The following is a 26,480-nucleotide window of genomic DNA, read 5'->3' on the forward strand; positions in this document are numbered from 1 at the left end:
GCGGTTCTGTACAACCGTGGGTCCGACCGACTCGACACCGGGCACTGCACCCCCTGTGGGGGTGTGGAACGCGTGTGTCGAATTTGAATTCGGTGGGGCGAACGGTTCTCGAGTTACGTGGATTACACACAGACAGACGTACAGACAGAAGTACAGACAGACAGACAGACAGATATATTCTCTGACGAACATAGGGCTGCAATTTTTTTTTAAATAAATCTTCCCAACTGGTGAAGCTCTGTTGAAGCCTGGCAGTTTTTTTTATCCATCAAAGTGAATTCCATGTATATAGTCCTGCTGTATCTCAGTGAAAAAAGAGGTGTTTCTGCTCTTTTGGCTGAGTCTTTGAAGGTTAAACTAAATGCATTTAAAGCTCTCGCACAGCCTTAGATTAGCTTATTTCTCCAACCTCTGATAAAAACAATCAGTTCTACAGTCAGCCTCGCGCTCATGTCCATAATACATGATGGGCTGGCTATTACGTGCGTGCGTGCGTGTGTGTGCGTGCATGTGTGTGTGTGTGTGTGTGTGTGTGTGTGTGTGCGTGTGTGTGTGTATACTCTGCAGAATGAGCCCATTCACAGGAGTGTGAAGTGACTCATCCATGATCTGAGCAAATACGAGACGTGTTGCGACAAAAGCTTTATATATAGGGGTTAGCTCCCCTCAAAAATGAACAAAGACTTCTTTGTTCATTTAAATTAATGTATACTTCCATAATATGCAAGCATATCCTGGCGCTTATTAAGGATGCAACGCGTTGTCGCCTCACCAGACAGCTTGAGGGAGTCGTTTAACTTTTCGCTCTCGTCAAAGTTGGAAGACGAGCGGTCATCTTCAGAGTAGGAACGGTAGGCGTCTCCCTGGACAGAGAAGGAGGTTGGACAGGAATGCTGAGAGAACCAAGAATGCTGTGTTCACACAATACAAAGATATTCAGACTACAATTCATTTTCCAATGGAAGCCACCGACATGAAGATACAAACATACATCAGACGTTTGCTGTAGCCGCTACAAAAGCTATACACAAAAGTTCAGCAGATTTCAATTTCAGATACAAAGCTACAAAGTAATAGCCTGGCATGGCCAGAGTAATATCACTGCATATATGTATTAGTCTGGAATCTCTGTGTGGAACCTGCAGTTCCAACGGGCAGATAAATAAATGAAATTGGTGCCCCTGTCCCACAACCCCACAGCCCCACAACCTCAGGGGCAGCTATAGCCAATCCCAACATGCAGTATGTGACCTCTGACCTGTCCTAAATGATGTAGAAAATTAATTTAATTTATGTTTTATTGTACCCTGCATGATGATTTGAGGGTTCCACTGTTTGGGGCAATGCAACAAAAGAATCCTGAACTGTTCTGGGAAGATGATGGTCAGAAGTTAGACTGGTTAATTAATAATGTAAAAGTATTTCGGACAGCCCAGTTTGTTGGAGTAGAAGACAATCCCAGCTCTTCAAGTAGGTACACGTGTCTCCTGTTACAAGCCTAATGGTGTATTTTATTTTATGTTTTTTTATTTTATGGTGTATATTATGTAATCTGCCTTGTAAGGATCTGGGTTGTATCTGGTTTGGTATTCACTTGATCATTGTTTGCAAACCGTCATGTGGGTTTATTGTAATTGTTTATGTAAACTGTAAAAGGTATGTAGACAGTTTTTGGTTTAGACTAGTCATTGGTTAGACCAGTCATTAGTCCTACAACTACAACCTATCTCAAACCCTCACCCTAAACCTAACCTCCCACGGGGCATCACACCTAAACCTAACCTTAACCCATGTCTAACCAATGACTAGTCTAAACTAAGTATGCACCCCAGCATGACACTTAAATAAAGAATCAATAAATCAATTAAATCATGCAGACTAATCTCCTTTAGTTTTTCAGATTTGTCTGGTTTACAGGCCAACAAAGCGACAGATATGCGGTGTAGTTTTGTTTCTTTTGTATCTGCCATTGTGACTGCAGCATAACAGGCCTCTTCTAGGCCTCCTCTTTTTTCCCCCCATAATGTAATAATGGCTCTGAATGTGGTACACTGAAGGTACACCGTATAGTAACCCAGTTCTAATTTGAATCTCTAATGTGTGCCCTTTGTTCCAGTGAATGCAAATCTTATTGGTGCAGTACTTAAGCTGCATAATATTTCAGTTAACCCATTCTGACCGGGCACCCATTTTGGTGTTAGCATCATGTTATGCTTTAGCTATTGAAAAATAGCAGATCTACAAGCTCATAGCGCGCCACCGAGTGGCGCGCTACGAGCTTGTAGGTCTGCTATTTTTGAAAAATCGAAGAACGACTGACATTTTTTAAAATCTGATCTCAGGTCAGAATGGGTTAATCAGACCAGTGTGTGTCCAGTGGAAACCTCGTATGAATCTGATCTCAGGTCAGAATGGGTTAATTACAGGGGGTGATACACAGTCCACCTCCAATGCAAATTGACAACAAGACCACAACCATACAGTCCTGTCCTGTACATGCATGGGTATAACGCACGACTAGTGAATCATGGTCATTTAATCATGTCCTTACCTCAGCCTGGAAGCCCTCGACCAAGATGGCCACCAGTAAGTTGAAGAGGACATAGTTCCCAAAGGTCATGAGAGCCACAAAGTAGAGGGCGGCTATCGGAGAGGTGGCGGCCATGCCGTTGTACAAGACCGCGTTCCAGTCCTCCTGCGTCAGGATCTGAGGGCCAGGCATGCACACGCACGCACGCAAACATGCATGCACGCACACACACGCACACACACAGACAAAGGAAGATATCACTGCAGGTATGCTAAAGTATGTGTTTGTGCACTTGTGAGTGTGTGTGTGTGTGTGTGTGTGTGCATGTATGTATGTGTGTACAGTACATGCTAACATTGTGGAACTGATACCTCAAGGCAGAAGAACAAAAGGACTGGGTTGAAAGAGAGACAAGACAATTAACAATACCCCCCCCCCCCCCCCCCATGCGCGCGCCTGAAGAAGCCAATTTGCAAGCTCACAAGCCTGTCAATAGGCTATGCTAAAACTGCTAAAAGTAGTCACCAACAATGTTCTTGACAGTCATCAGGGCTGGACTGACCATAGGACGTACCGGGCATATTCCCCGTGGGCTGCGACTGCAGGGGGCCGCCATGATATAAAAAAAATAATAATAATTGACAGGCCGGCCCATAGGTGGCAGGCCACCAGGAAAGGTCCGGGCGTGCTGCCATTCTGCCAGTGCCATCATGACAATTTCACTGTACCTGTATATCAGTGAGTGACAAATAAACCCTCTTCTATCTTGAATCCTTTTTGCCAGCATCATTCTTGTGAGAGCAACAGATGGTTGTGTATAGTTGTCTGTTGGTTTGTATAATTTATGTTGTTCTGTAAAAGTGGTGGTATTATTAGGGGCTTGTTTGTTTGTGTGTGCCTCGACGGAGCGGGCGGTATAGTTTCTGCTATCTGCGCGCTGGTTGTGGTGGGGCCGGTCTGTGTTGGCACATAAGTGAAGTTTCCTTCACTTATGTCTTCTGAGGACATCCGCCGCAACACCTGGGGGGGGGGGGGGGGGGATGCGCCAGGCAAGACGAGAAGATAACACCTATAGCAACAACGACGGGAGCATCGCCAACGTCACCTAGGATCATCTGGAAGACATCTATTCGAAGACAGCTGGCATGCAGAAAAATTGGACTCTGCCATCTAGTTTTCCTGATTTTGTCCTATTTACTTTTCCTTATTTTTTGTTTATATAATTTTTTTAAGTAACTACAAGTTTGTAATAAATCTCCTCAAAGCCCTGGTCTTGTATCCGTCTATTTTGGTGAGTAGCCGGTTTTAAAACAGGCCGCTAAATGTTTAATCCAGGGTTTCAGCGACATACCCTCCTTTTGTTTTATGTGTTTAATCCGTCCCAAATACTTCGGCGTATATGCTCTAAAGGTAATAAAACAATCTCGGCAGCGTAGAATATTTGATTAAAATGCGGGTTACGCGTTTTATGGAGTCAAACTGTTAAGTAATATTGAATTTAATGCGGAACGTAAGCACATTCTGAATTATGTTTCCAGGTTATAATCATGCACTTTTTTTGTTGTTGATTTTTTATGTTTTTTTGTGGCTTTCGCCTTTATTTTATATTTTTTACGGAGGGACAGACAGTAGGCTGACAGGAAATGGGGAGAGAGATGGGGCGGGGGGCATGCAGTGAAGGCCGTCGGGATCGGGAGTCGAACCCGCGGCACACTGCCAGGTGCCTGGACCGCTGAGCCACGGCCCAGGCCATGATCATGCACTTTTGGGTGAGCAATGTCAGTTTGCCTCAATTGCTATATGCACTCAGGTCAGGATGAAGAGAAGAAAATCTACTAAACGGCTGCTTCCCCTACCAACTCATGTCACAGGCGAGACTCTGTGACCTCCGTGTTCAGCGACCTGACTCTGACCTGAGTTCCCTAATAATAGAGGCCACATTACTCTCTAGGCGAGACGCTGAATGGTTTTGCGGTGCAGCTCCTCCGACGCCTTCAGCATTTCAATTCCACGCAAAGCGTCCGGGTGCACGACACAAGGTATAGAAGGAGTGGCAGGACAACTTCAACCCTGTATATATATGAGGTCCGATTTTTCTGAGAGGCTCAACCGGTTCTCCAATCTCCAGTAGCCTCTTCAGTTTTTTGAAGATTTTTTTGAGTGGTGCAACCACTCCCTTACGGAGCTATGTGTGTTGCTGGCTGGCTGGGTCTGAGCACTATGTGTGTGGCTGGCTGGCTGGCTGGGTCTGAGCACTATGTGTGTGGCTGGCTGGCTGGCTGGGTCTGAGCACTATGTGTGTGGCTGGCTGGCTGGCTGGGTCTGAGCACTATGTGTGTGGCTTGCTGGCTGACTGGCTCGGTCTGAGCATAGATAGATAGATATATAGATAGATAGATAGATAGATAGATATTATAGCAGTGACTGACTGAGACATCGAGCGTGCGTCCGCAACTGGTTGTGGCCCCCATCAAGTGACCTTTTGACCAATGCGGCCCTCGCCCCAAGTTGAGTTCGACACCCCTGTGTGCGCGAAAATGACCAGGGTCGGATTTTTTTCCCAGTACAGCCCCGACAGTCATCGACTGGATCATGATTAAAACAACAATGGCCACTATAGCCAGTAAGACATCCACTGGACCGTCCTTCACTAAAGACTTGAAGACCCTGAGTTTGCAACAACATGCAGTCAAAGTAACACGACTCTATAAATAATAGACTATACTCTACAACAACATTCAGTCATAGCTAACGCGACTCTCCAGAGAGGAGGCGAAACCTTTACATATCTGAGGCACAAACACAGCAAAGCTGGTGGATCAGACACACACACACGCACACAAGCACGCACACACAGACAGACAGACAGACAGACAGACTGACTGAGAAACGTGCACACCAAAAGCTGCACACATTCACAATTAGCCCTTCACTAAATCCCACCCCCAAAAGCGATTGTCCAATACCAATCCAAATAGTTTAGCAAACGGTTGCTATGCAGGTCAAGCTTTCTTCACTGCTAATGTGCCTATTGGACAAGGATGGGCTGGGGAGGGACGTAGTGAAGGGCTAATTGTGTAGGCTATAATTACCTGAAAGACGGTGACAATAGCCCACAGGAGAGAGTCAAAGTTCTTCCTGTCAGGAACTGTATCGCCATTCTCTGTCCGTAGACTGAACTTACAGCCAAAGATATGCATCCCCAAGATACTACGAAAGAAAGACAGAAAAAAGAAAGAAAGATAGAAAGCAGAGCGGCTGTCAATACTCTAAACACCATATACCAGAGAGAGAGAGAGAGAGAGAGAGAGAGAGAGAGAGAGAGAGAGAGAGAGAGAGAGAGAGAGAGAGAGAGAGAGCGCAATACGACCATTGATGGTACTGAAGGACACTTTTCAGGCCCTTTTGTGCGGTCATGTCAGTGTCAGTGAGTCAGCCTCTCTGAGTCTGAACTCTGAAGTGTGTGATTGCTATCTTGCATCCAGAGCTAATAGGCCTTCACAATGCTCTGGAACCAGGCTGAGGAATTCAATTTGCAGCTATTGACTGGCTGTGTGTATAGAGGACTTTAGCCAGGAAGGAACACACAAAGGTTAAAGCTATAAGCAGTGTCCTCTGAGTCCGAGAGAGAGAGAGGGAGAGAGAGAGAGAGAGAGAGTGCGTTGCTTGCTTTCGTGCGTGCGTGCGTGCGTGCGTGCGTGCGTGCGTGCGTGCGTGCGCGCAGCTACCTGAATATAAAGATGAAGAGCATCAGGAGCATGCAGAAGGTGGCCACGTTGTCCATGGTCTTCATCAGCACCACCAGCTGTCTCCTCAGGGCCGGCATGAACCTCACCAGCTTCAACACCCTCAGGAGCCTGAAGGTCCGGAGCACGGACAGACCGCCGTCCGACTGGCCCACGATCTCACACACGCTGTTGGACGACGCAAGAGACCAAACAGACAAACAGACAAACAAACACCATGCTGATGATGTGAGCTGAACACATGGCTCTAGACCGCGTTGCATTGTCTGTCATGTGTAAACACATTGGACTACTTGAAGAGTGATGCCAAACGTGTTTCTATCACCGACGAGTTGGGAGGATGGTAAGATGGACAGATGGTCAGATACTGTAGATGATATTTAAAAATCACACCCGTGTGAACTGTGTGAACCCCCCCCCTCTCTCTCTCTCTCTCTCTCTCTCTCATTAGTAGGCAACAGTGCAGCACTCTCTCTCTCTCTCTGTTTCTGGCACAACAGCGCCCCTACTGGTACTCATTCTCGTGCTCATTAACGTCACAGGGACATATAGGTGAACATTGCTGTTCCTTGGAGTGGTTGCACCACTCAAAAATCTAAAGAAAGTAGTACACACATTATTAACTCATAACCTGCCGCTAAAACCCGGCCTGGGCGCTATGCCACCATAGACTCTCATTCTATTTAGCTTGGAGAACAAGACCGCCGCCGCCCACCCCAACACAGCTAGCGAGGATCGGCCAAAGCCAATGTGATCATTGTCCACTTAAGAGCCTTTAGAAGCGTTCGTATTTTAACTAACCGCGGTAATATAGAGCCGGTATAACATTGTCGCGTTGTTCAATCCAGCTCAATCTGAGCCGTGAATCAAAGAAAAAAGGGCTATAAAGGTCAAGCATTGCAGTGTTCGGTCCGTGAGAATTTCTTTCCTATGAGACTTTGAGCCAAGCATTGCTATAGTGGCCGGGAGCCCTGCATACGGTAAATATGAGTGAGATGATTATTACTGTAATTAATACAAAGCTCAAAAACACGTTAAAAGTGTTCCTATAGCCACCTGGGATTTAACCAATTCACCCATTCACACACACACATTCATGGAGGAAACCATGCAAGGAACCAACCTGCCACATCGGGAGCAATTAGGGGTTTAGAGTCTTGCTCAAGGACACTTCGACACTAACTGAGGGAGCCGAGGATCAAAATGGGAACCGTAAGGCTCCCATTTTTGGTTGCTCAACCGGCCACTCTACTCCTGAGCCACTGCCACCTTAGCCTCGGAAACACAGACGTTTTTATTTCCAGGGAGGAAAAAAAAGTCTGCGTCTGAGTCCACTTCAATTCGGCATAGAGTAGCGCAAAACTATCTACTATCTATCTATCTAATTAGTCTCATGTCGCGCAGCTGCGCATAGTTTCTCCCGGCGGATCCTGCCGGGAGCTGCCTATATGCCATAAAAAAGCATAGGTGAGTTCCAGGCTACTGCCACCGCAATGTTGTTATAAAGCGGGGGAAATAGCCAAAAAGCAAAAAAAATACCGTACCGTGAATGTGGAAGGTTGTGGAAGGTTGAGAATTAAAAAAAAAAAACGAATAAAGAAAGGAGACAGATTGTATACAGAGTGGGGAAGGTTAGGAGAGATGAAGGAGCGCCACGGGACTGAGGAGACGGAGAGATGAAAGATGCGGATGTGTGTATACGATCTACATCTATGTGACGGTGTGTGATGGCCTTGATCATTTTGATCGTGTGCTGCTTTGATGTGCATTTCATGTGTGGATTAGACATGCGGAGAGAGAGCACTGCAGCGCTGCCATGAATGGGGGAACATCGGCAGATCAAACACGCCACCGGGCCTCGCGGGTGTGCGCAAAAAGGGGACAAAAGACAAAAGCTGTTTGCCGCTGAGGCGTCGCAGGTGGCACATTTTTAACCATCTGATACAGCTGGACAACAAGTGACGTACGTGTGGCGCCAATGTGGCATCGCTCTACAGTAATGCTATAGTCGAGTGCGGGTATAGAGAGCATTCCCAGAGCAATCCCCCGTTTTCGATCACAGTTCGCTCAAAGTCGGCATACTGTACATGGTTTTGTAGTACTGTACCTGATGATGACGATAATGCCGTCGAACACGTTATAGGGGTTCCGCAGGTAGTCGAAGGAGCCGAAAGCGGTGAGCTTGAGGACCATCTCCAAGGAGAACATGCTGGTGAAGACAATGTTACTGATCTCCAGAACATTTGTCAGCTCATCAGGCTACAGGGGAGAGGGAGAGGAGAGGAGAGGAGAGGAGAGGAGAGGAGAGGAGAGGAGAGGAGAGGAGAGGAGAGGAGAGGAGAGGAGACATGGGGGGGAAAAACAGATAAAGATGAGGATGTGAGAGGGCATTGTTTATGATAATATTATATACTGTAGGTCACACATATATACACTCGTAAATCTACCAACCACATGCTGTCTGAGGAAATCAATGCATACGCAAGTTCATTTACATGCATCTCTTTGTCTGTAGTTATTATAAGCCACTTCAATCTCAATGGATCGCCTGGAACAAATCAATGACTTAGAAAGGGCAAGGACAAGCAGATTGGTTTGCGCACGCACGCACATGGCAATGGCGCAGGGATTCAGACACTTGTTGCATGTGTCTGGCTGAGGAGCCACTGGGGCGACGCTATACCACCATCTGTGTGGGCTTATGAATAAACACCTCAAGTCAGAATCTTGCCTAAACTGAACAGTATCTCTTGGAGCAGAGGAGCTCCCGCCTGTTCTTGCATAGCCGGGCCGGCCTGCCACAGTATTCATGTCTGTGAATAACTTGCCGACAAATGTATTGGAAATGACCGCGCGCGCACACACACACACACACACACACACACACACACACACACACACACACACACACACAAGCACACACACACACACACACACACACACACACACACACACACACACACACACACACACACACACACACACACACACACACACACACACACACACACACACACACCACCTTCAGAAAATGCTATACACAAACCACAGCAGTTATATTATCACTCATACAGTACATACATTGGTCACCTGGCCAGGTCATACCAAAGACTCAAGCAATAAGGGTTGGATTGGGGGTGTAAGTCCCTGCGATAAACTAGCGTCATGTCCAGGGCATGTACTGTACTTGTACATTGTGTCCAGGGGGTGTACTGTAGGATTGCACATCAAGCAAGCATGGTCCTCATAATACCACAAGACCATACTTCCTTTTTACCCCATTCACTTTTTAGACGAGACAGGTGGAGGATTTGGCTCGATCAAATTCACTCGTGCAGCAAATACGTCACAGCCTGAGAATATATTATTATAGAGGTATATTTCACCCGCCAGTATAGAAAATAAATAATTTCACAGCTATTGCACTAATACTAGATTATGGAGATAATCGGTGGTGTCTCTCGTGGCTCAAGTTCGCGCGAGACGGCACGCCTTCGCCCGCGGTCTAAAAACGATACCTTATCACCAAAAACATTATTGTATTGCAGTTGGCGGAAAAATAGTGGCACAAGGAGTATTCAATCCAAGGAGGTCTAATGATTAGCGAGACAAGCCACTGCATGAGGCCGGTGCTGAGATGGCGTATTCGGTCTGTGTTAGAATGTGACAACAATGCCCAGCTCCTGTAAAAACGACTTTGGCAGCTGATTTCTCCATTCTGCATGCGTTGTGTGACCGGCCGGTTATATAGTCCCCATTTTGGATTCGATTCTAAGGTGGTTGAGAGCTCCACCGCAAGACTATATACTAGTCTGAGATGTCACTTGTGCTTTCACTCACACACATCTAAAAATAAACATTTGACCTTGAACTTCAACGTCGACTTCACGGGAATCACCCGAGAAAGACTGTGTGGTTGCCATGGCAGCATGATGTATTATTTCCAACCACAGCAGCTCAGGTGTTTGCTGAGAAAAGTATAGGGAAAACAGGAAGTGAAATAGGCTGGAGGAGCTTTAACACGCACGCACGCACGCACGCACGCACGCACGCACGCACACACACACACACACACACACACACACACACACACACACACACACACACACACACACACACACACACACACACACACACACACACACACACACACACACACACACACACACACACACACACACACACACACACACACACACACACACACACACACACACACACACACACACACACACACACACACACACACACACACACACACACACACACACACACACACACACACACACACACACACACACACACACACACACACACACACACCACCCTATAGCTAAAATGATAATGATCCTGATTTTATTGTGATCTCGTCACAATTCTGCTAACTCACCAATGACGCCAGTACGCTACTGTCATTTTTGCAACTCGGAATTTATAGGGCCCATGGTGTTTAGCATTTACCTGTGTGTGTGTGTGTGTGTGTGTGTGTGTGTGTGTGTGTGTGTGTGTGTGTGTGTGTGTGTCTGTCAATCAGTCTGTGCGTGCGTGCGTGCAAGAGAGAGAGAGAGAGAGAGAGAGAGTTTGTCTATTCATGCGAGTTTATATGCACTCTCTGATGCAACAGGCATGCCTAATAATAGATGTTTAGCTGTGTGAAAACACAGGCTAATGATGCCGGTCCCCTGCGTGGCTGCGTCACACAACAGCCTGCGTGGAGAAATCTCATTACCGCAGATGTGACAACTCTTGGATGCTTGGATTTGCCAGATGGGCAAAGCATACCAGCCTATAGCCTTGCATATACCGTAGCACAGCCTTCATCTGCCTTTGCAGTGCATTGCATATTGGCCTATAGCCAGGCAGATTAAGTCTGGCCCCTCTCAATTGTGGGAGGACTTCACGGCCCGAAATGGTGACATCCAATCAGGTTCGTCTGGAACAAGGCTATATAACCAACCAGGGCCCAGTATTCCGATATAACACTGAGAGGGACGGGGCTAATATCCACACAGTGGTTATCGCTATGCGAGGCTAAAAAGTATACCGTATATGCTACGAAGTAAGTAGACACAACGCTTTCACACAATCTGAAATTGTAAAAGCTGTGCCTGTGTCATTCAATAGGCTTTTTTATGTTTATTTTATCGCAGCTAAACACATTTTTGTCTTTTTCATGCATGTGGCTCCTATGAGGCTGTGAAAAGACATCTGCCTATCTGTCTGTCCAGGGTTATAAGCACACAAACCACACACTTGCACACACGTCGCACGCACGGTACAAACATCATTGGACTCATAACTCCATTCCCCCCAATCCAGGACTGTTTTTTTCTTCTTCCAATAACCGTGACAGCAAGCACACACACACACACACACACACACACACACACAAACACACACACACACACACACACACACACACACACACACACACACACACACACACACACACACACACACACACACACACACACACACACACACACACACACACACCTCCGCTTACTGTGCACAGTCAAATGCAATATGAATTCGGAATACAGAGACAACTTGACATCTTGTATCTTATATTAAACCATGCATTAGACAGATCAACCAAATCTATAGTGCACACGTCCGTATAGGCCAAGGAAGCAATTCACCGATCGTTTGTGAACACCTGTGCAGTGTCTCAGATTGACACATTATTTGAGCCAAACTGACATCTTTAATAATAGAGTACATACATGCGCATGCTGAGCCATGTATAAGAGGTAAGAGCTAATCTCACAAACTGCTGAACCGATCAGTGCCATATTCCCTGTGTGCACCATGCACCGTTTCCATAACTTCTGTTCTGTTAGAAGGGTAGGCACTTATAAGCTTAGGCTTCAGCCGACACCTTTTCGGTCAATGTTTCTTTTGCAAAACAAAAAAGCAGGCACTGTATTGATTTGTTTTAATGACCAAAATAAATAAACTACTACTACTACTTCTCATTATGTTACTGTATTTTCTTTATTATTACCAGTAAGACGCCAATCCGTCTCATTGACGGCAGACTGCTGGGTGAGTGCTGGCGCTTTGGCATGGGTCGGTCGGATCAACAACATGGAACCAGAACAGAACAGAGCTCTCTGACATTATGGAGATCTAAGGATTTGAGGTTTGAGGTCAGATGTAGAGTTGCTGGCCAATATTGATGACATCAGGGATCTCCATATAATGGGCTTAAAGGGACACTTCACCCTTTTTGCAAAAGAATATATGTTAATGACGTTTAGGAGCTTTAGAACACTTTCCTGGGGGTCTTTATGTGTGTAATATGTGGTTTTAGATATTTTAGATTGTAGCAGTGAGCCTGTTGTCTCTGATGTCATGGACACTGGGCTCACTTCCTTCCTGGACTACATGTTGTCTCAGTAAGACAGCTCTCCCCTATCCACAAGGAGGAGCAGTGCACCAAAGAATTATGGGAATTGTAGTCCAGGAAGGTAGTGAGACCAGTGTCCATGACATCAGAGACAACAGGCTCACTGCTACAATCTAAAATATCTAAAACCACATATTACACACATAAATACCCCCAGGAAAGTGATCTAAAGCTTCTAAACGTCATTAACATAATTTTTTTTGCAAAAAGGGTGAAGTGTCCCTTTAACTGCGACAGCAAGGTCGCATTTACTATGACATCAGGGGTATATCCACACTTCAACCTGGACACCATATATGGTGCCCCGACACACACTGGTGCCCGACACGCTGCATGGCGGGAAACGCGTGATTTCATAGTTAACTGTGACCTTCGGTCGCAATTATTTTTATCTCACGATTTTGTAACCCGATTTTTTTTAACTCTGACTAAACCGCCTAAACTGTAATCCTGGGCGCTATAGTACACTCTCTGCCAACCGTGGGAGAGCCCCGAACTGAGCTCATGCTTCCTTCAATGCATGAGGAGTTAATTCTTATCACCTGACAGGGGGGGGGGGGGGGGAGTTTCTCCGGTATAGGACGGTATACGTGGAAGGAGCACGCAATTCCAACCCGTTCCTTTCCCCCTCCATCAAGCTGACCAAGGGGGAGGCAGAATAGAGAGCAGGATTACTGCATGTTTTTTGTGAGGGTAAATATACTGTACCTACCGTAAGGGGACACGGGGAGAACATGCACAAGAATCGAACCATGACCTTCTATCTGTGAGGCGAAAGGCCGCTATACCGTACTGCACCATACTGGTATTTCTCCAAATAATTATTTTACTTTTCAGGCTGAAAACATTGCTTAGATATATAGAAAAAACAACATTGTATTTGCGAACGCAATGAGCACTTACTATGAGACCTAGCAGATCATGTCTGTCTGTCTGTCTGTCTGTCTGTCTGTCTGTCTGTCTGTCTGTCCCGCTTTTGTGCCCATATATGGAGCCGAGTGATTTGTGTCACCATGACTCAGCCATAACCATATAAGGAGTCCCCAAAGCAGCTATACGTCCAAAACCCAAATATGTACGAGCTGCGTTAGCTTCCCGCGTCTTATTGGTGATAATACCTTCTGGTTCCATCGCCTTCACAAGGCAGAAAGAAATGTATCAGACCTTAAGCTGCGCTGCTGCAGTACTGCAGCACAGAGTCTGTCTGTCTGTCTTCCTTCTATGAATGAAAGATAGCTCTCCCCTACAGATAAGAGTTCACTGTAGTTTTAAAAGTAATGAAGTGAACCTTTCAAGCCTGTTTTCTCAACTCGCTGTTTTCTCTATAAGCCAAATAATCTACAAAACTGGCGGGTCAAACTGAACAACCAATATGTCCATTTGAAGCTATGATTCCCTGCTTTCATATGACAAAAACGAAAATTCAAAAAAAATCCAATGGCAGTCAGTCAAATGTAGTCACATATATCAATAAAAAAACACATGTTGCCAAGTTCACAAATGCTGTCAATCATATACAGTATAGGTAATTAAATCATGCAGGGACCATGAATAAGAACAAGGACTATAATAAGAACTATAAGATTGCGGCATGTAGCGTTTTCAATTTATTGTAATGTAAATTAATAACACTGCTACACCAATCAAAAAACTCTAGGGTATTAATTGTGAAGGAAATTGCAAAGGTGGCGCAGAAAGGCATATGTTCTAAACCCATGATTGGTGTTTTACTTAAAAAAAACAAGAAATTATCACATAGTGATATTTGTCAGGTGAAAGAACATCTCAAAAGATTTCTGTTACCTGCTTCCTGTTACCCGTTTCCTGGTCATGTGACCTGAGTAACCAATACATGACAGCGGTGTGTGTGGCAGCCAATCAGGATCAGGTCCTCAGTATGACTCATGTATGACCAGGTCTTACATTTCATGAGCTTTCACTATAGACCGATTCACAGAGGGGTGCCCTCATGGGCGCGGCCATTACTGAGGTGTAATCCATGGAGCAGGTGCTCCGTAGGCCAGGTGTGGCTAATCAGTGCTGTTGCGCTTAATGGTACACCTCAGTAATGGCCGCGCCCAGGAAACCCTCTGTGAATCGGTCTATAGGCAAGTTTCACCCGACAAAAAAACAATATAATTGCAACTCAAAACAATGACCCGACAAGGACTGACTGGGAAACACGAGTAAATACACAAGAGGGGTGATTACAAAAGAGAGAAACAGCTGGGGAAGACAAGGACATAGAGCTACGAAATTAGAACATGGACATGACACACAGAAAAACAAGCCCTAGACGAGACAGGGAGAGTCTGTGCCGGTGACATAGAAAGGGTGGTGGCTAATTTAAGCAGTCACAGCTGGCCTGAGTTAATTAGACTCTGAGCTGGGCGTGATGACACACCTGTTGTGCATCAATGCACATTGCACACAGGCTTCTGTTTGGAAAGATTAGGCTCTTTGTGAAGTCTAATCCGATTATTATTTGAACCTGCATGGTCTCTCGCTCTTATTCAAAGTCTGCAAAAAGTTTGGAAAGTGATTCAATCAAACGATTGCAATTCTGCTGCCTCTACCCACTCGTTTCATGTTTAATGATTAGTTAGTGTATGATCAAATGAAATATGTCTAACAGACACACTTCTGAGGATGAGGATAGTGTGGATTATAACAAGCAGCTCAACAGTGACAACACTGTCGGTGAGCAAAACAGACAGACAAACAGCCTGCTCGAGTACACATAATAGAAATATCTATTTTTGTTGGTGTAGAAAGCACTTCAAAAAAGCCTCCCAAAAACTACGAAAACTACGAAAAAGTTAAATGTTATTATAGAGGCCATTTAAAATGTCTTATAATGTGCCAATTTCTGATCCAAAATAAATTATGTCGGCTCTGGCATAGGAGAAAGGGCAATAGCTATGTATTAAGACCATGTGTGGCAAGCTTCCTTTGTACTTTGCACTTTTAGATCCAAGCCAGGTTACTTGAATATTCAACAGGCCTACATTCACAAACGCACATTAGATATACCAGTCCACGTAAGAACAGTGAACAAGAAAAGACTGCTTTCATTTATTACAGTATGCTCCACACACATTAAACTTCATGACTCCTTGAAACTGGTTCCATTGGTCCCCAAAGAGACATTTAGGGTGTTTCTTGAGGACACACTACAAAGTGGCCGCACCTGTTCCATGTAAATAGACGCCTTAACAGACGACATCACACTGTTAAAGGGTAAGACCACTTTTTTGAGGTTTGGGTTGTGTAGCCATGATGCAACTCCAAATGTGGACAAGAAATGAAAAATTACTGCTCCAGTGATTAGAAATTGATAATTCCAAATATGCTCCTCATTGACTTACATTGTAGCTAAAACAGCTCTCAAAGTCACTCTTTTAGTACGTAAACAAACAGAAACAATGTTGATTCAGACAATATAGAGCATCACCAAAACTCATGTGGTTTTATTTTTTCATAAAAATGTTAGATTCCTGTTGATTTTACTATTTGAAGATCTGGATCCGGATCCACGGATCCAGTCCGGATTTTCTTCCCAATAAAATGGACAAATCAACAGCAAGATAACATTTTTATGAAAAAATAAAACTACATGAGTTTTGGTGATGCTCTATATTGTCTGAATCAACATTGTTTGTGTTTGTTTACGTACTAAAAGAGTGACTTTGAGAGCTGTTTTAGCTACAATGTAAGTCAATGAGCAGCATATTTTGAATTATCAATTTCTAATCATTGGAGCAGTTATTTTTTATTTCTTGTCCACATTTGGAGTTGCATCATGGCAAAGTAACTACACAACCCAAACCTCAAAAAAAGTGGTCTTATCCTTTAAGCATCAGCATGTGCGCGCAGGTCGGCACCACAAGAACCCTGCCTCTCATAAGACGCAATGGAAAAGTTCTAACTGCACTCAGGTGTAAAATGTGAGCATCAGCTGTTCTCTGTGCAAGTGTGCGCAATGAAGTACTGTATGTCTCCCTAGGGTGCACCTCACTAGCCAACAGATATAAGAGGAGGTTGAATGAACTGAAACCAGCGCTATCCCCAAAACAACAGGTTTGGAGCTCTGTTGGGAATTGATTACATGATGAAACAGTCACCCGTGCGACCAGTCTCAATGTTTGTAAACAAATAATGTATTTGCATCGGTGACGTTGTAATGTTTGAATAAAAAAAGCCCACATCCTGGGATATGCGGCCCATCCTTATACTGTATCTGTACTTCCAGTTTCACCCACAGCAAACACAATTCAAACCTCATCACACACAGCAACAGAAGAGGCACTCGCATTCATACAGAATAGGAGTCAAATGAAGATGAATACACATTTTACAATATTCATCTGAAACAAAGAAAGTCAATATGTCATTCTTCCCTCACACTACACTACAGTAGTACCAGTGTTCATTTATCTCTCAAGGATCAACAGCATTTGGCTGTTGATCATTTCCCCCATCCCGGCCATCGATTGTTCCCAGCGCTGCAGTGGAATATGGTGGCCCATAGTGCTATGCTAGATCAGCTCAAAGGGGTGGATAAAACCCCTGCATGGACTGATGGATGGATGGCCAGCTCTGTTTCTCTCTCTCTGTGTGCGTTCGTGCGTGCGTACATCCATACACCACCTTTTGCTGATCCATACACCACCTTTAGCTGAAGTCTGAAGAATCACAAGATTTATAACTCTTTCTATGTCTCTCCGTCTATATTTTCATCCACATGCAGTATGGACATCAGAAGGAGGCAACCCAATATTGTGGGGTTAGAGAAGTGAGTGGGAGTAATGTGAGCGAGGGAGAGAGGGATCACAGAAAGGGGGAGAGGGGGGACACGGTGGCACAGTCGGTAGTGCTGTCGCCTCACAGCTAGAAGGTCCTGGGTTCGATTCCCGGCGCTGGGAGCGTGTTCTCTCCTCCGCGTCATCAGTGCCCATACCCGAGGCGGGGTTGGGCCTTTCTGTGTGGAGTTTGCATGTTCTCCCCGTGTCCAGTATAGGGTAGGTATACCCTCACGAAAAAACATGCAGTAATCCTGGTCTCTAAACTATACCTCCCCCTGGCCAGCCGAGGTGCCTGATGGAGGGGAAAGGAACTGGTCGGAAAATAAATAACGTGTTCCTTCCCGCGCTATACGTCCGGCCGGGGAATCTCTCCCCTGTCAGGTGAAAAGAAGCAGCTTGGACTCCTCATGCATATAAGGAAGCATGAACATTGTGGGATAAAAATTATAAGAATAAAAAAAGAAAGGGGGAGAAAGAGAGATCATGTGTGGACTGGACCCCGGAGAAACAGAGGCAAACAGGGACATGAGAGGGACATTATACAACATGTTCTCTATCTCAGGCCAGTATATATGTGTCCCTCTCATGTGTATGTATGTGGACATATACTGGCCTGAGATAGAGAACATGTTGTATAACCCTACAGCACCAAAAACAGATAGAAGGATGTCTGAAGGACTTCAGTAAAGCATCGTTCGTATTTCTTGGAGTGGATCTAAGTGTGTTTGTGCTCCAGTGGCCCTGAATTCACCCTCCGACATTACGACTCTGTATATAGGCAGAGCCAAACCCAATCTGGATACAAAGATTACATTATACAGAAAGAATGGAGAAAGAGGGGGACAGTGCCGTATATATATACTGTATGGAGGAGACTGAATAAATGGATTGGACTTCAGTGAATGAGAGGCAGGGGGGTGATACATCTGCGGTGTGCTTTTATTGCCGTGACTGGGCCTGCTGCGTGTTTGCTTTGGAAATGTATAATGGGCATGATCCTATATAACCGCTTTGAGTGCAGTGTTGTTTTTGGCTCTTGAATAGTTTTCACTTAGTTTTAGTCACATTTTAGTCACCTGGAATGTTCTAGTGTTTTAGTCTAGTTTTAGTCGACTAAATGTCATACGATTTTAGTCGACTAAATCTACAGTTGATTTAGTCGACTAAAATGTGTTTTTTGACAGGCCTTGATGTCGTTGTAACGACATATTTTACACTTTGGTTGCATGCTGAAAATAGCAGATATACAATCTCGCGACGCGTTGTGAGATTGTATATCTGCTATTTTCAGCATGCAACCCAGCATAAAACGGGATCTCTTGTCCACTAGTCCCTTCCTAACATTTTAGTCTAGTTTTTATTTGTCGACGAAATTGTCAGTATATTTAGTCTCAGTTTTAGTCATCATATAGATTCGTTTTTATTTAGTTTTAGTCAGTGAAAAAAAGGTAGTCGACGAAAAAAATTCGTCTTAGTTTTAGTCGACGAAAACATCACTGTTTGAGTGAGAGAGAGAGAGGGGGTAAGAGAGACAGAGATTGAAAAAGACAAAAGAAGAAAGAAAGAAAGAAAGAAGTGTGTGGACGTCCCCATAATACCTGCTCGTGGTGCTCGATCCCCATGCTGATGGTGTTGATGAGGATGGCGATCATGATGCCTCGGTTGAAGTATTTACTCTCCACGATGCTCCACAGCTTCTTCCTGGCGGCGGCCCAGCACCCCCTGCAGCTCATCGGCCTGGGAGGACTGCGTTCCCCCGGAGGCTTCGCGGCGGCGGTGGCGGCGGCGTTCTCCTTGCCATTCTCGTCCTTCTTGCCGCCCTCGCCACCCGCCGTCTCCTCCACCGTGGCGGCCGGTGGTGGTGGTGGTCCCGCCGCCCCACCGTCCGTGAGCGCCAGGGCCGCGGTGCACTGAGGGCAGCCGTCGGAGGCGGAGGCGAGGGAGACGGGGTGGTCAGGTCTGTTGTGGTTGGGGCAGTGGCCGGCTGACGGATAGGACAGACTGGACGTTATAGTGTTGAATGGGCATTTTATTCATGCCTTCATATACTTTAGAAAAGCAATATATAAATCTGAGCTATTATTATTATTATTATTAGTATCATCTCCATATCTTTTATGGGTTTTTTTTTTAAAGAAAATTTACGTCGTATCTGTTTTATACTGGCATCGCGTCGAAGTGTCCTTGAGATTCAACACTGTTTTAATTGGTCTTACAGTGAGATCACTTAAAGGGATATTCCACTTTCAAATTGAATTATTAAAAATGAATGAAAAAAGTAATTAAGAAATCACAGCCCCCCCCCCCCCCCCCGTCACGTATTAGGAGGGCAGTATGAGTATCGCCAGAAAAAGGACAGGTGTTTCCGATGAATCTAACAAGGTTAAATTAGAGTTTATGGTTACAATGGGTTTAACCCATTCTGACCGGGCACCCATTTTGGTGTTAGCATCATGTTATGCTTTAGCTATTGAAAAATAGCAGATCTACAAGCTCATATCGCGCCACCGAGTGGCGCGATACGAGCTTGTAGGTCTGCTATTTTTGAAAAATCGAAGAACGACTGACATTTTTAGAATATGATCTCAGGTCAGAATGGGTTAATCAGACCAGTGTGTGTCCAGTGGAAACCTCGTATGAATCTGATCTCAGGTCAAAATGGGTTAAGGGTAGTAAGGGGGGCGGGGCAGCTAAAATGAATATCACATATCTAGATACTGAATCGAGCAACAAAAAAAACTTAGTAGACGATGAAATGACCAAATTTAAAATTTAATTTAAAAGTAAAATATCCCAAAACAGACAAATAATAAAACCACTCACTCATTAAACAAAGTACCGGTAGTTCTTCGAGTGATTTAAAAACACCTGGCCAATTGCACAAACCTAACCAAGTGGACTGCTATCGTGCTATCGTTGGAGTATTACGGTTCAGCTTCAGAACATCTGCTATTCTTTAGTCTTTTGTGAGAAGGAACTATATAGATTAAAAAAGGTTGTTGGCCAGATAGGAGGGATCCATTAGAATGTAATGGGCCTTATTTTGTAATCCGCTCAAGCAAGACATCCCAAAGCGTGTGGCACACGTAATGTTTTCGTTTTCTTTTTTGTACTGCCGAAGCCAATCGAGTTCTCTACAGAACAACTGCATATGGTGCTGGAACTCGGATCGGATTGCGTATACATACAATTTACAATATCTGTGGTGCCAACACAAACTATTAAACGCCATTAACAATGAAGAGACAATATGACGTAAACGACACATTATGACGTACATTTTCCCTTCATTGTCAATGCGCGTCTACTGAACAAACTTTGAACTAAAGACAAACATTATACGTGAGGCTATAGCGCCCCTCAAAAAACCCAAAAGAAAACCTCAAACCTTTGCCCAACAATCCCAAAATCTCTTTGATCCATATCATCCACTCACCGTTCCTCGACAGCCTTCTCATCTCACGTCCTCCCCTTCCATTTGCCTTCCCTTCTCTCCCGTCCTCTCTCCATCCTCCTCCTCCTCCGCCTCCTCCGCCTCCTCCCTCTCCCCTCCTCGCCGTGACTCTTCCGAAGCCTCGGGGCTTGCCTCGCAGGGAGTTGACGAAGGCCCCCGCTCTCCGCCAGGCCTTGCGGAGGACGTGGCAGAGGAGCAGGAACACCTCCTCGTAGCAGTCGCCCGGCTGGCTGGCCAGCGTGGACGAGGAGGTGCAGCGGGCCCGCTGCTCCTGCATCAGCTGGTGCTCGCGCTGCTTGGTCTCCGAGAACTGCGTGGCGATCACGACCAGGCACAGGTTGATCATGAAGAAGGAACCCACCTATAGACGACCGGGGGGCGAATAGTGTATATACTGTATGTATTGTATGGTGTTATGTCACAAGCAAGCATAATGACACCGCCACACACACGTGCTCGACTGATTTTTAACCCATTTCGGACTGAGGTCGATTAAAACCTTTTTCATGTCCAGGACCACCAGAATTATCTCTGTTGGGCCACGGGACCCCATCTCAAAATATGTAGTTCCAGGGACCCCCCCCCCCCCCCCCCCAGAAGCAAAGATTTTAGTTAAAAATGTTCGCTCTGAAATATATATTCAATGATTTGCGCCACATTTTAAGGATTTTTCTAAAATAGCAGACCTACAAGCTCATAGCGCGCCACTCGGTGGCGCGCTATGAGCTTGTAGATCTGCTATTTTTCAATAGCTAAATTATAACAATGTTAACTTTGAAACACCAAAAGGGGTTCCCGCCCCAAAATGGGTTAATAATACTGTTTCTAAATGTATATGGTTCTTTATATCTCCTCTTCTCCAAATGGTAATTTGGGGGAAATATAACAAAGCAATTGCTAAGGAGGAATTAACAAAGTTTTGCTCCGATCTGTAATCTAACCTGGCTGAACCGCGCGCGAGTCCTGTTTTCTTCTGTCGTTCTGCGTGACATTAGTGCGATCAAGTTTTTACCGTTGGTTCCAACTCTGTAGCGCTTTGTCTCTGTTTTGGTCACAGTTTGAGGTCCTAACATGCTTTCCACACATATAAGGCTGTATTTTGCGTGTCTTAAGTACCAGGTCTTATTCCCTAACTTGAGTAAACTAAAGACCTGGAGGCGTGATCAATGCCATTTGGCTATTCTGAGTGGCCAAAGAGGGGAGGTCCTCGACGCACGTCCCACTGGGAGGAGACCCCGGGGCAGACCATGGACCATGTCCCACTGGGAGGAGACCCCCGGGGGCAGACCATGGACCACGTCCCACTGGGAGGAGACCCCGGGGCAGACCATGGACCACGTCCCACTGGGAGGAGACCCCGGGGCAGACCATGGACCACGTCCCACTGGGAGGAGACCCCCGGGGGCAGACCATGGACCACGTCCCACTGGGAGGAGACCCCGGGGCAGACCATGGACCACGTCCCACTGGGAGGAGACCCCCGGGGGCAGACCATGGACCACGTCCCACTGGGAGGAGACCCCCGGGGGCAGACCATGGACCACGTCCCACTGGGAGGAGACCCCCGGGGGCAGACCAAAGCGCAGTTGTAGGAAACACATCGACTCACTGGCCTTGGAACGTCTCGGAATCCCCCCCCCCAGGAGGAAGTCACTAATGTTGCTCTGGAGAGGGAAGTCTGGAGCTCTCTGGTGGAGCCGTTGATCCCCGCGACCCGACTACGGATAAGCGGTTGAAGATGGATGGATGGATGGAGTCAGTGTTGGAGCATTTATTTATCTCTAGTAGTATCTCTACTTTACTGTACAGTTCGTCGCTCAGCACATGTGCATTTCGTTTCTCTTTTTAGATGTATTAAATAAAAAAATTACCCTTTTGGGACCCCAATCCGAAATCCCCAAACGGCTGTCCACCTCATGAACAGCTCTCAGCGGGTAAATGGGGCTGGTCAAGGTCTCAGGTTCCAACTCCGATATTTTAGATTTTCCCTCCCGGACCCCCCGTGGCGTTTAAGAGGTTTAACCGCAACATCAGCCAAAATATTTCGTTTCTTAATTAGAAAACAATTATGCCGATGCCTTTTTTACACACCACTCTATTTATTTTTTTTCTGAATTGTGCTCCTCTGATCTACAGTATTTATAAAAGGAATGCACATATACTGTTACATCTGGCCTAAGGGAGACCGCTTTCTTTCACATCTGGCCTAAGGGAGAACTTATGCTAATAATAGTCTATGGAAAACTAAAAAAAACTAAGCCCTCAGCAAACCCGCCTACTGTGGCTCATCTGATTCTAATTGAAAGAATAAAACTGTGGCAGAGGCAATTGTTATATTTGGCATTAACCCATTCTGAACGGGAACCCCTTTTGGTGCTAGCATCATGTTATGCTTTAGCTATTGAAAAATAGCAGATCTACAAGCTCATAGCGCGCCACCGAGTGGCGCGCTACGAGCTTGTAGGTCTGCTATTTTTGAAAAATCGAAGAACGACTGACATTTTTTAGAATCTGATCTCAGGTCAGAATGGGTTAATCAGACCAGTGTGTGTCCAGTGGAAACCTCGTATGAATCTGATCTCAGGTCAGAATGGGTTAATTTCAAGTACCACCACTTTGCTACAGTATGCATGGTGGACCCGCATAACTCGAGGAATAGAACCAAATGGAAATGGACCTGTAAAATCAATCAAACCACAAAATGTGGTTTGTTTGATTTTCAAAGGATAAACCCACTGGTTTCTGTTCATTTAACACTAGAAGGTCTGAAATAAAATCAGCTAAATTTGCATGTGCTTAAATTCACATTTAGAATTTCTTTCAGATGTTAAGATTTTCTGAGATGATAGAATGGTGATGGATGATGATGCTCATGGAACCTTCTGAAAGCTTCATGGGCAAAGATAATCAACTTTAAAATAATAAAAAAACGGTCAAAATGACCTCTTAGACCTTCTAGTGGTAAGACAATCTACTTGCAGGGACTATAACTTGAGACACAAGTAAAATATCATTGTTGTATCATTGCGATTTAATAATGCACTTTTGAAAACCAACTTGAAAAGTCAAGCCGATTATTACCTTGGAATGCATTCTAAACCTATACACAGTTTATAATGATTGTGGTGAAGGTCCTGTCATCGTTTCTTATACGTGCACGATTAAAGCACTGTTGTAGTTTCTTTATTATTAAAAAAGAAAGCTCCGGGCATACGTATACTAACACACACACACACACACACACACACACACACACACACATCTCCTGCCCCCAGCCTTCAGTGGTTAATGCTTAAAACATGATCTCCCCCCCCCCCCCCCCGGCCTTCAGTAGTTCATGCTTAAGTCAAAGAACGTCGTAACATGATGATACACTACAGCATTCAGGACGAAGATATTGCAGGAGAGACATAGCAAGGGTGGTGGTTAAGAGAGATAGAGAGAGGAGCGATAGAAAGATTGCGTGTGTGCGTGCGGTTGTGCGTGCGTGCGTGCGAGGGTGTGCGCTTGCATAGTGCATGTGCACTGAATATGCATATAAAGAGCTGGCTGCATGGTCCTTATTGATCCAAAGCAGGGATTTGCGCAGCCAGTCTCCATGCCTGCAATCCTCTGCAGTGCATGCATGCCCAATGCATTTTGTGCATGAGAATATGCAACATGTGAGTGGGAGAAACAGTGCTGCTTCCGCACCGTTAGATGTCCTTACATGTCTGTAAACCATCTCTAAGCCAGCCATGGAAGATACTTCAGAAAAGGTGTTTGATCCAATTTAGAACTTTTGCCCACAGGCTCTCCATAATTGACTATATTATACCATCTAAAGCGGCGACATCATTTCATCCTAATCGTTGTACTTAGCCTCCTCTAACCTTAGTTCTCAAGTTTCTAGTGAGCCAATTTCTTCAAAACCAGGCTATTGCAGTGCCATTTAGATTGTCTTTATTGATTGTCTTTTATTGATTATTCTTCTGTTGTTGTTGTGATTTTGTGCATTGTATTGTATTCTATTGTGTGCCTCCTTGCTATGTCTTTATATTATGTTTCTCTGTTAAAGCACTTTGAACACTTTGAACACTGGTTCTTAAAAGGTGCTATACAAATAAAGTTTTATTATTATTATTACTTTATGAAAGTTTTTTGTGACAGCCAAATAAGTAATGTGTGTAACAGGGGGGATGACTAACTGAAGATGGCACCTCTGGGCCAAAGCTACTATACCTTCTGCAGGCTTAACTGAACGTGTCTAAGTCAGAATCCTGTCCGTCTAGCCCATTTTGGGCGGTAACCGCTTTTGGTGTTTTAAACATTAATTGTTATAATTGTGCTATTGAAAAATAGCATATCTACATTGTAGGTCTGCTATTTTTAAAAATGGAAGAGCGACTGACGCAGAAGACATTTTTAGAATCTGATCTCAGGTCAGAATGGGTTCATTTCGACGTCAGGCCTGAATGGGCTAGAGAGGACGATCTGGACACCAAGGGCAGTGGGGGGGGGGGGGGGGGGAAGTTTGTGACTGGGCTCTGGGTCGACAGATGATGACGGCCCTCTCCGGATGCTCACTGCAAGCTTGGCGGCAAATGACATTGTGTCAAGAATGTTCAAAACACTGTGTGTGTGTGTGTGTGTGTGTGTGTGTGTGTGTGTGTGTGTGTGTGCGCGCGAGTGAGTGAGAGAGAGAGCTTAACCCATTAAGACCTGAGGTCGATTCTACAAAATGCCTTCTTAAACAGTTCTTTTTTTTCAAGCTGTTTCATGTCAAGGAACCCCAAAGTTTATGGATTTGGCTGCGGGGACACCCCATCTTTTAAAGGATATATTAAAAGATTTTCTAAAAAAAGTTACAAAAAAATAGCTGATCTTCGAGTGCTTAGTGCGTAATGCTATGAGCTTGTTGCGAACGCAGTGAGCACTTACTATGAGACCTAGCAGATCCTGTCTGTGTGTCTATGTGTGTGTCTGTCTGTCTGTCTGTCCCGCTATACGTCCAAATATGGAGTGTGTTGCATCACTCAGCTCCATTATGGGCACAAAAGTGTTGCATCAACAAACAAATCACTCAGCTCCATATATGGGCACAAAAGGGGCCAGGTCCACATATACAGTAACAGCGGGACAGACACACAGACAGACAGACATGATCTGCAGGGTCTCAGCTGCGTTCGCTTCCCGCGTTTGAGAGGCCAGGGCATCAAATCAAGTGGATTATATAGCATCGGTACACTACACACGCTAACAACACGCATGCTGAGGATGGCACTTCACAGTGAATCAGCTCGGACCTTTAGTTCCTGTTTTCTATATGCAAAGCCCATGAAACCACTGAATGCCCTGCGCTAAGCCTCTGAACACGATCGTAATCAAGGTCTCGCTCCCCTTCCTTCCTCTGTAGCTCTCTCTCTCTCTCTCTCTCCATGTTTATCTCTCGTTCTCTCCCTGTCCATTTCACGTTTAATTGAATTTGATTCGACTCGATTGCATAAGCAGTATATCGTCAATGTCGGGCGGGAAAGATGTATACAGTAGTATG

At 45.1% G+C, this 26,480-nt stretch overlaps 1 protein-coding gene across 1 annotated transcript in view; it reads right to left on the minus strand.

Moving 5' to 3' along the window:
* LOC308311841 (voltage-dependent T-type calcium channel subunit alpha-1I-like) overlaps positions 1 to 26,480 on the minus strand; it is a gene marked incomplete at both ends in the record, with an annotated part of 172,535 nt that overhangs the window by 95,805 nt on the left and 50,250 nt on the right. The window contains 8 exon segments of the mRNA XM_080758617.1: positions 773 to 863; positions 2,552 to 2,707; positions 5,623 to 5,740; positions 6,259 to 6,444; positions 8,384 to 8,535; positions 19,092 to 19,477; positions 20,930 to 21,014; positions 21,057 to 21,308. Of these exon segments, the coding sequence (XP_080614743.1) occupies positions 773 to 863; positions 2,552 to 2,707; positions 5,623 to 5,740; positions 6,259 to 6,444; positions 8,384 to 8,535; positions 19,092 to 19,477; positions 20,930 to 21,014; positions 21,057 to 21,308 (1,426 nt within the window).

This window comes from Protomyctophum bolini (genome assembly GCF_963924005.1).
Source record: "Protomyctophum bolini genome assembly, chromosome: 3".
Classification (NCBI taxonomy): domain Eukaryota; kingdom Metazoa; phylum Chordata; class Actinopteri; order Myctophiformes; family Myctophidae; genus Protomyctophum; species Protomyctophum bolini.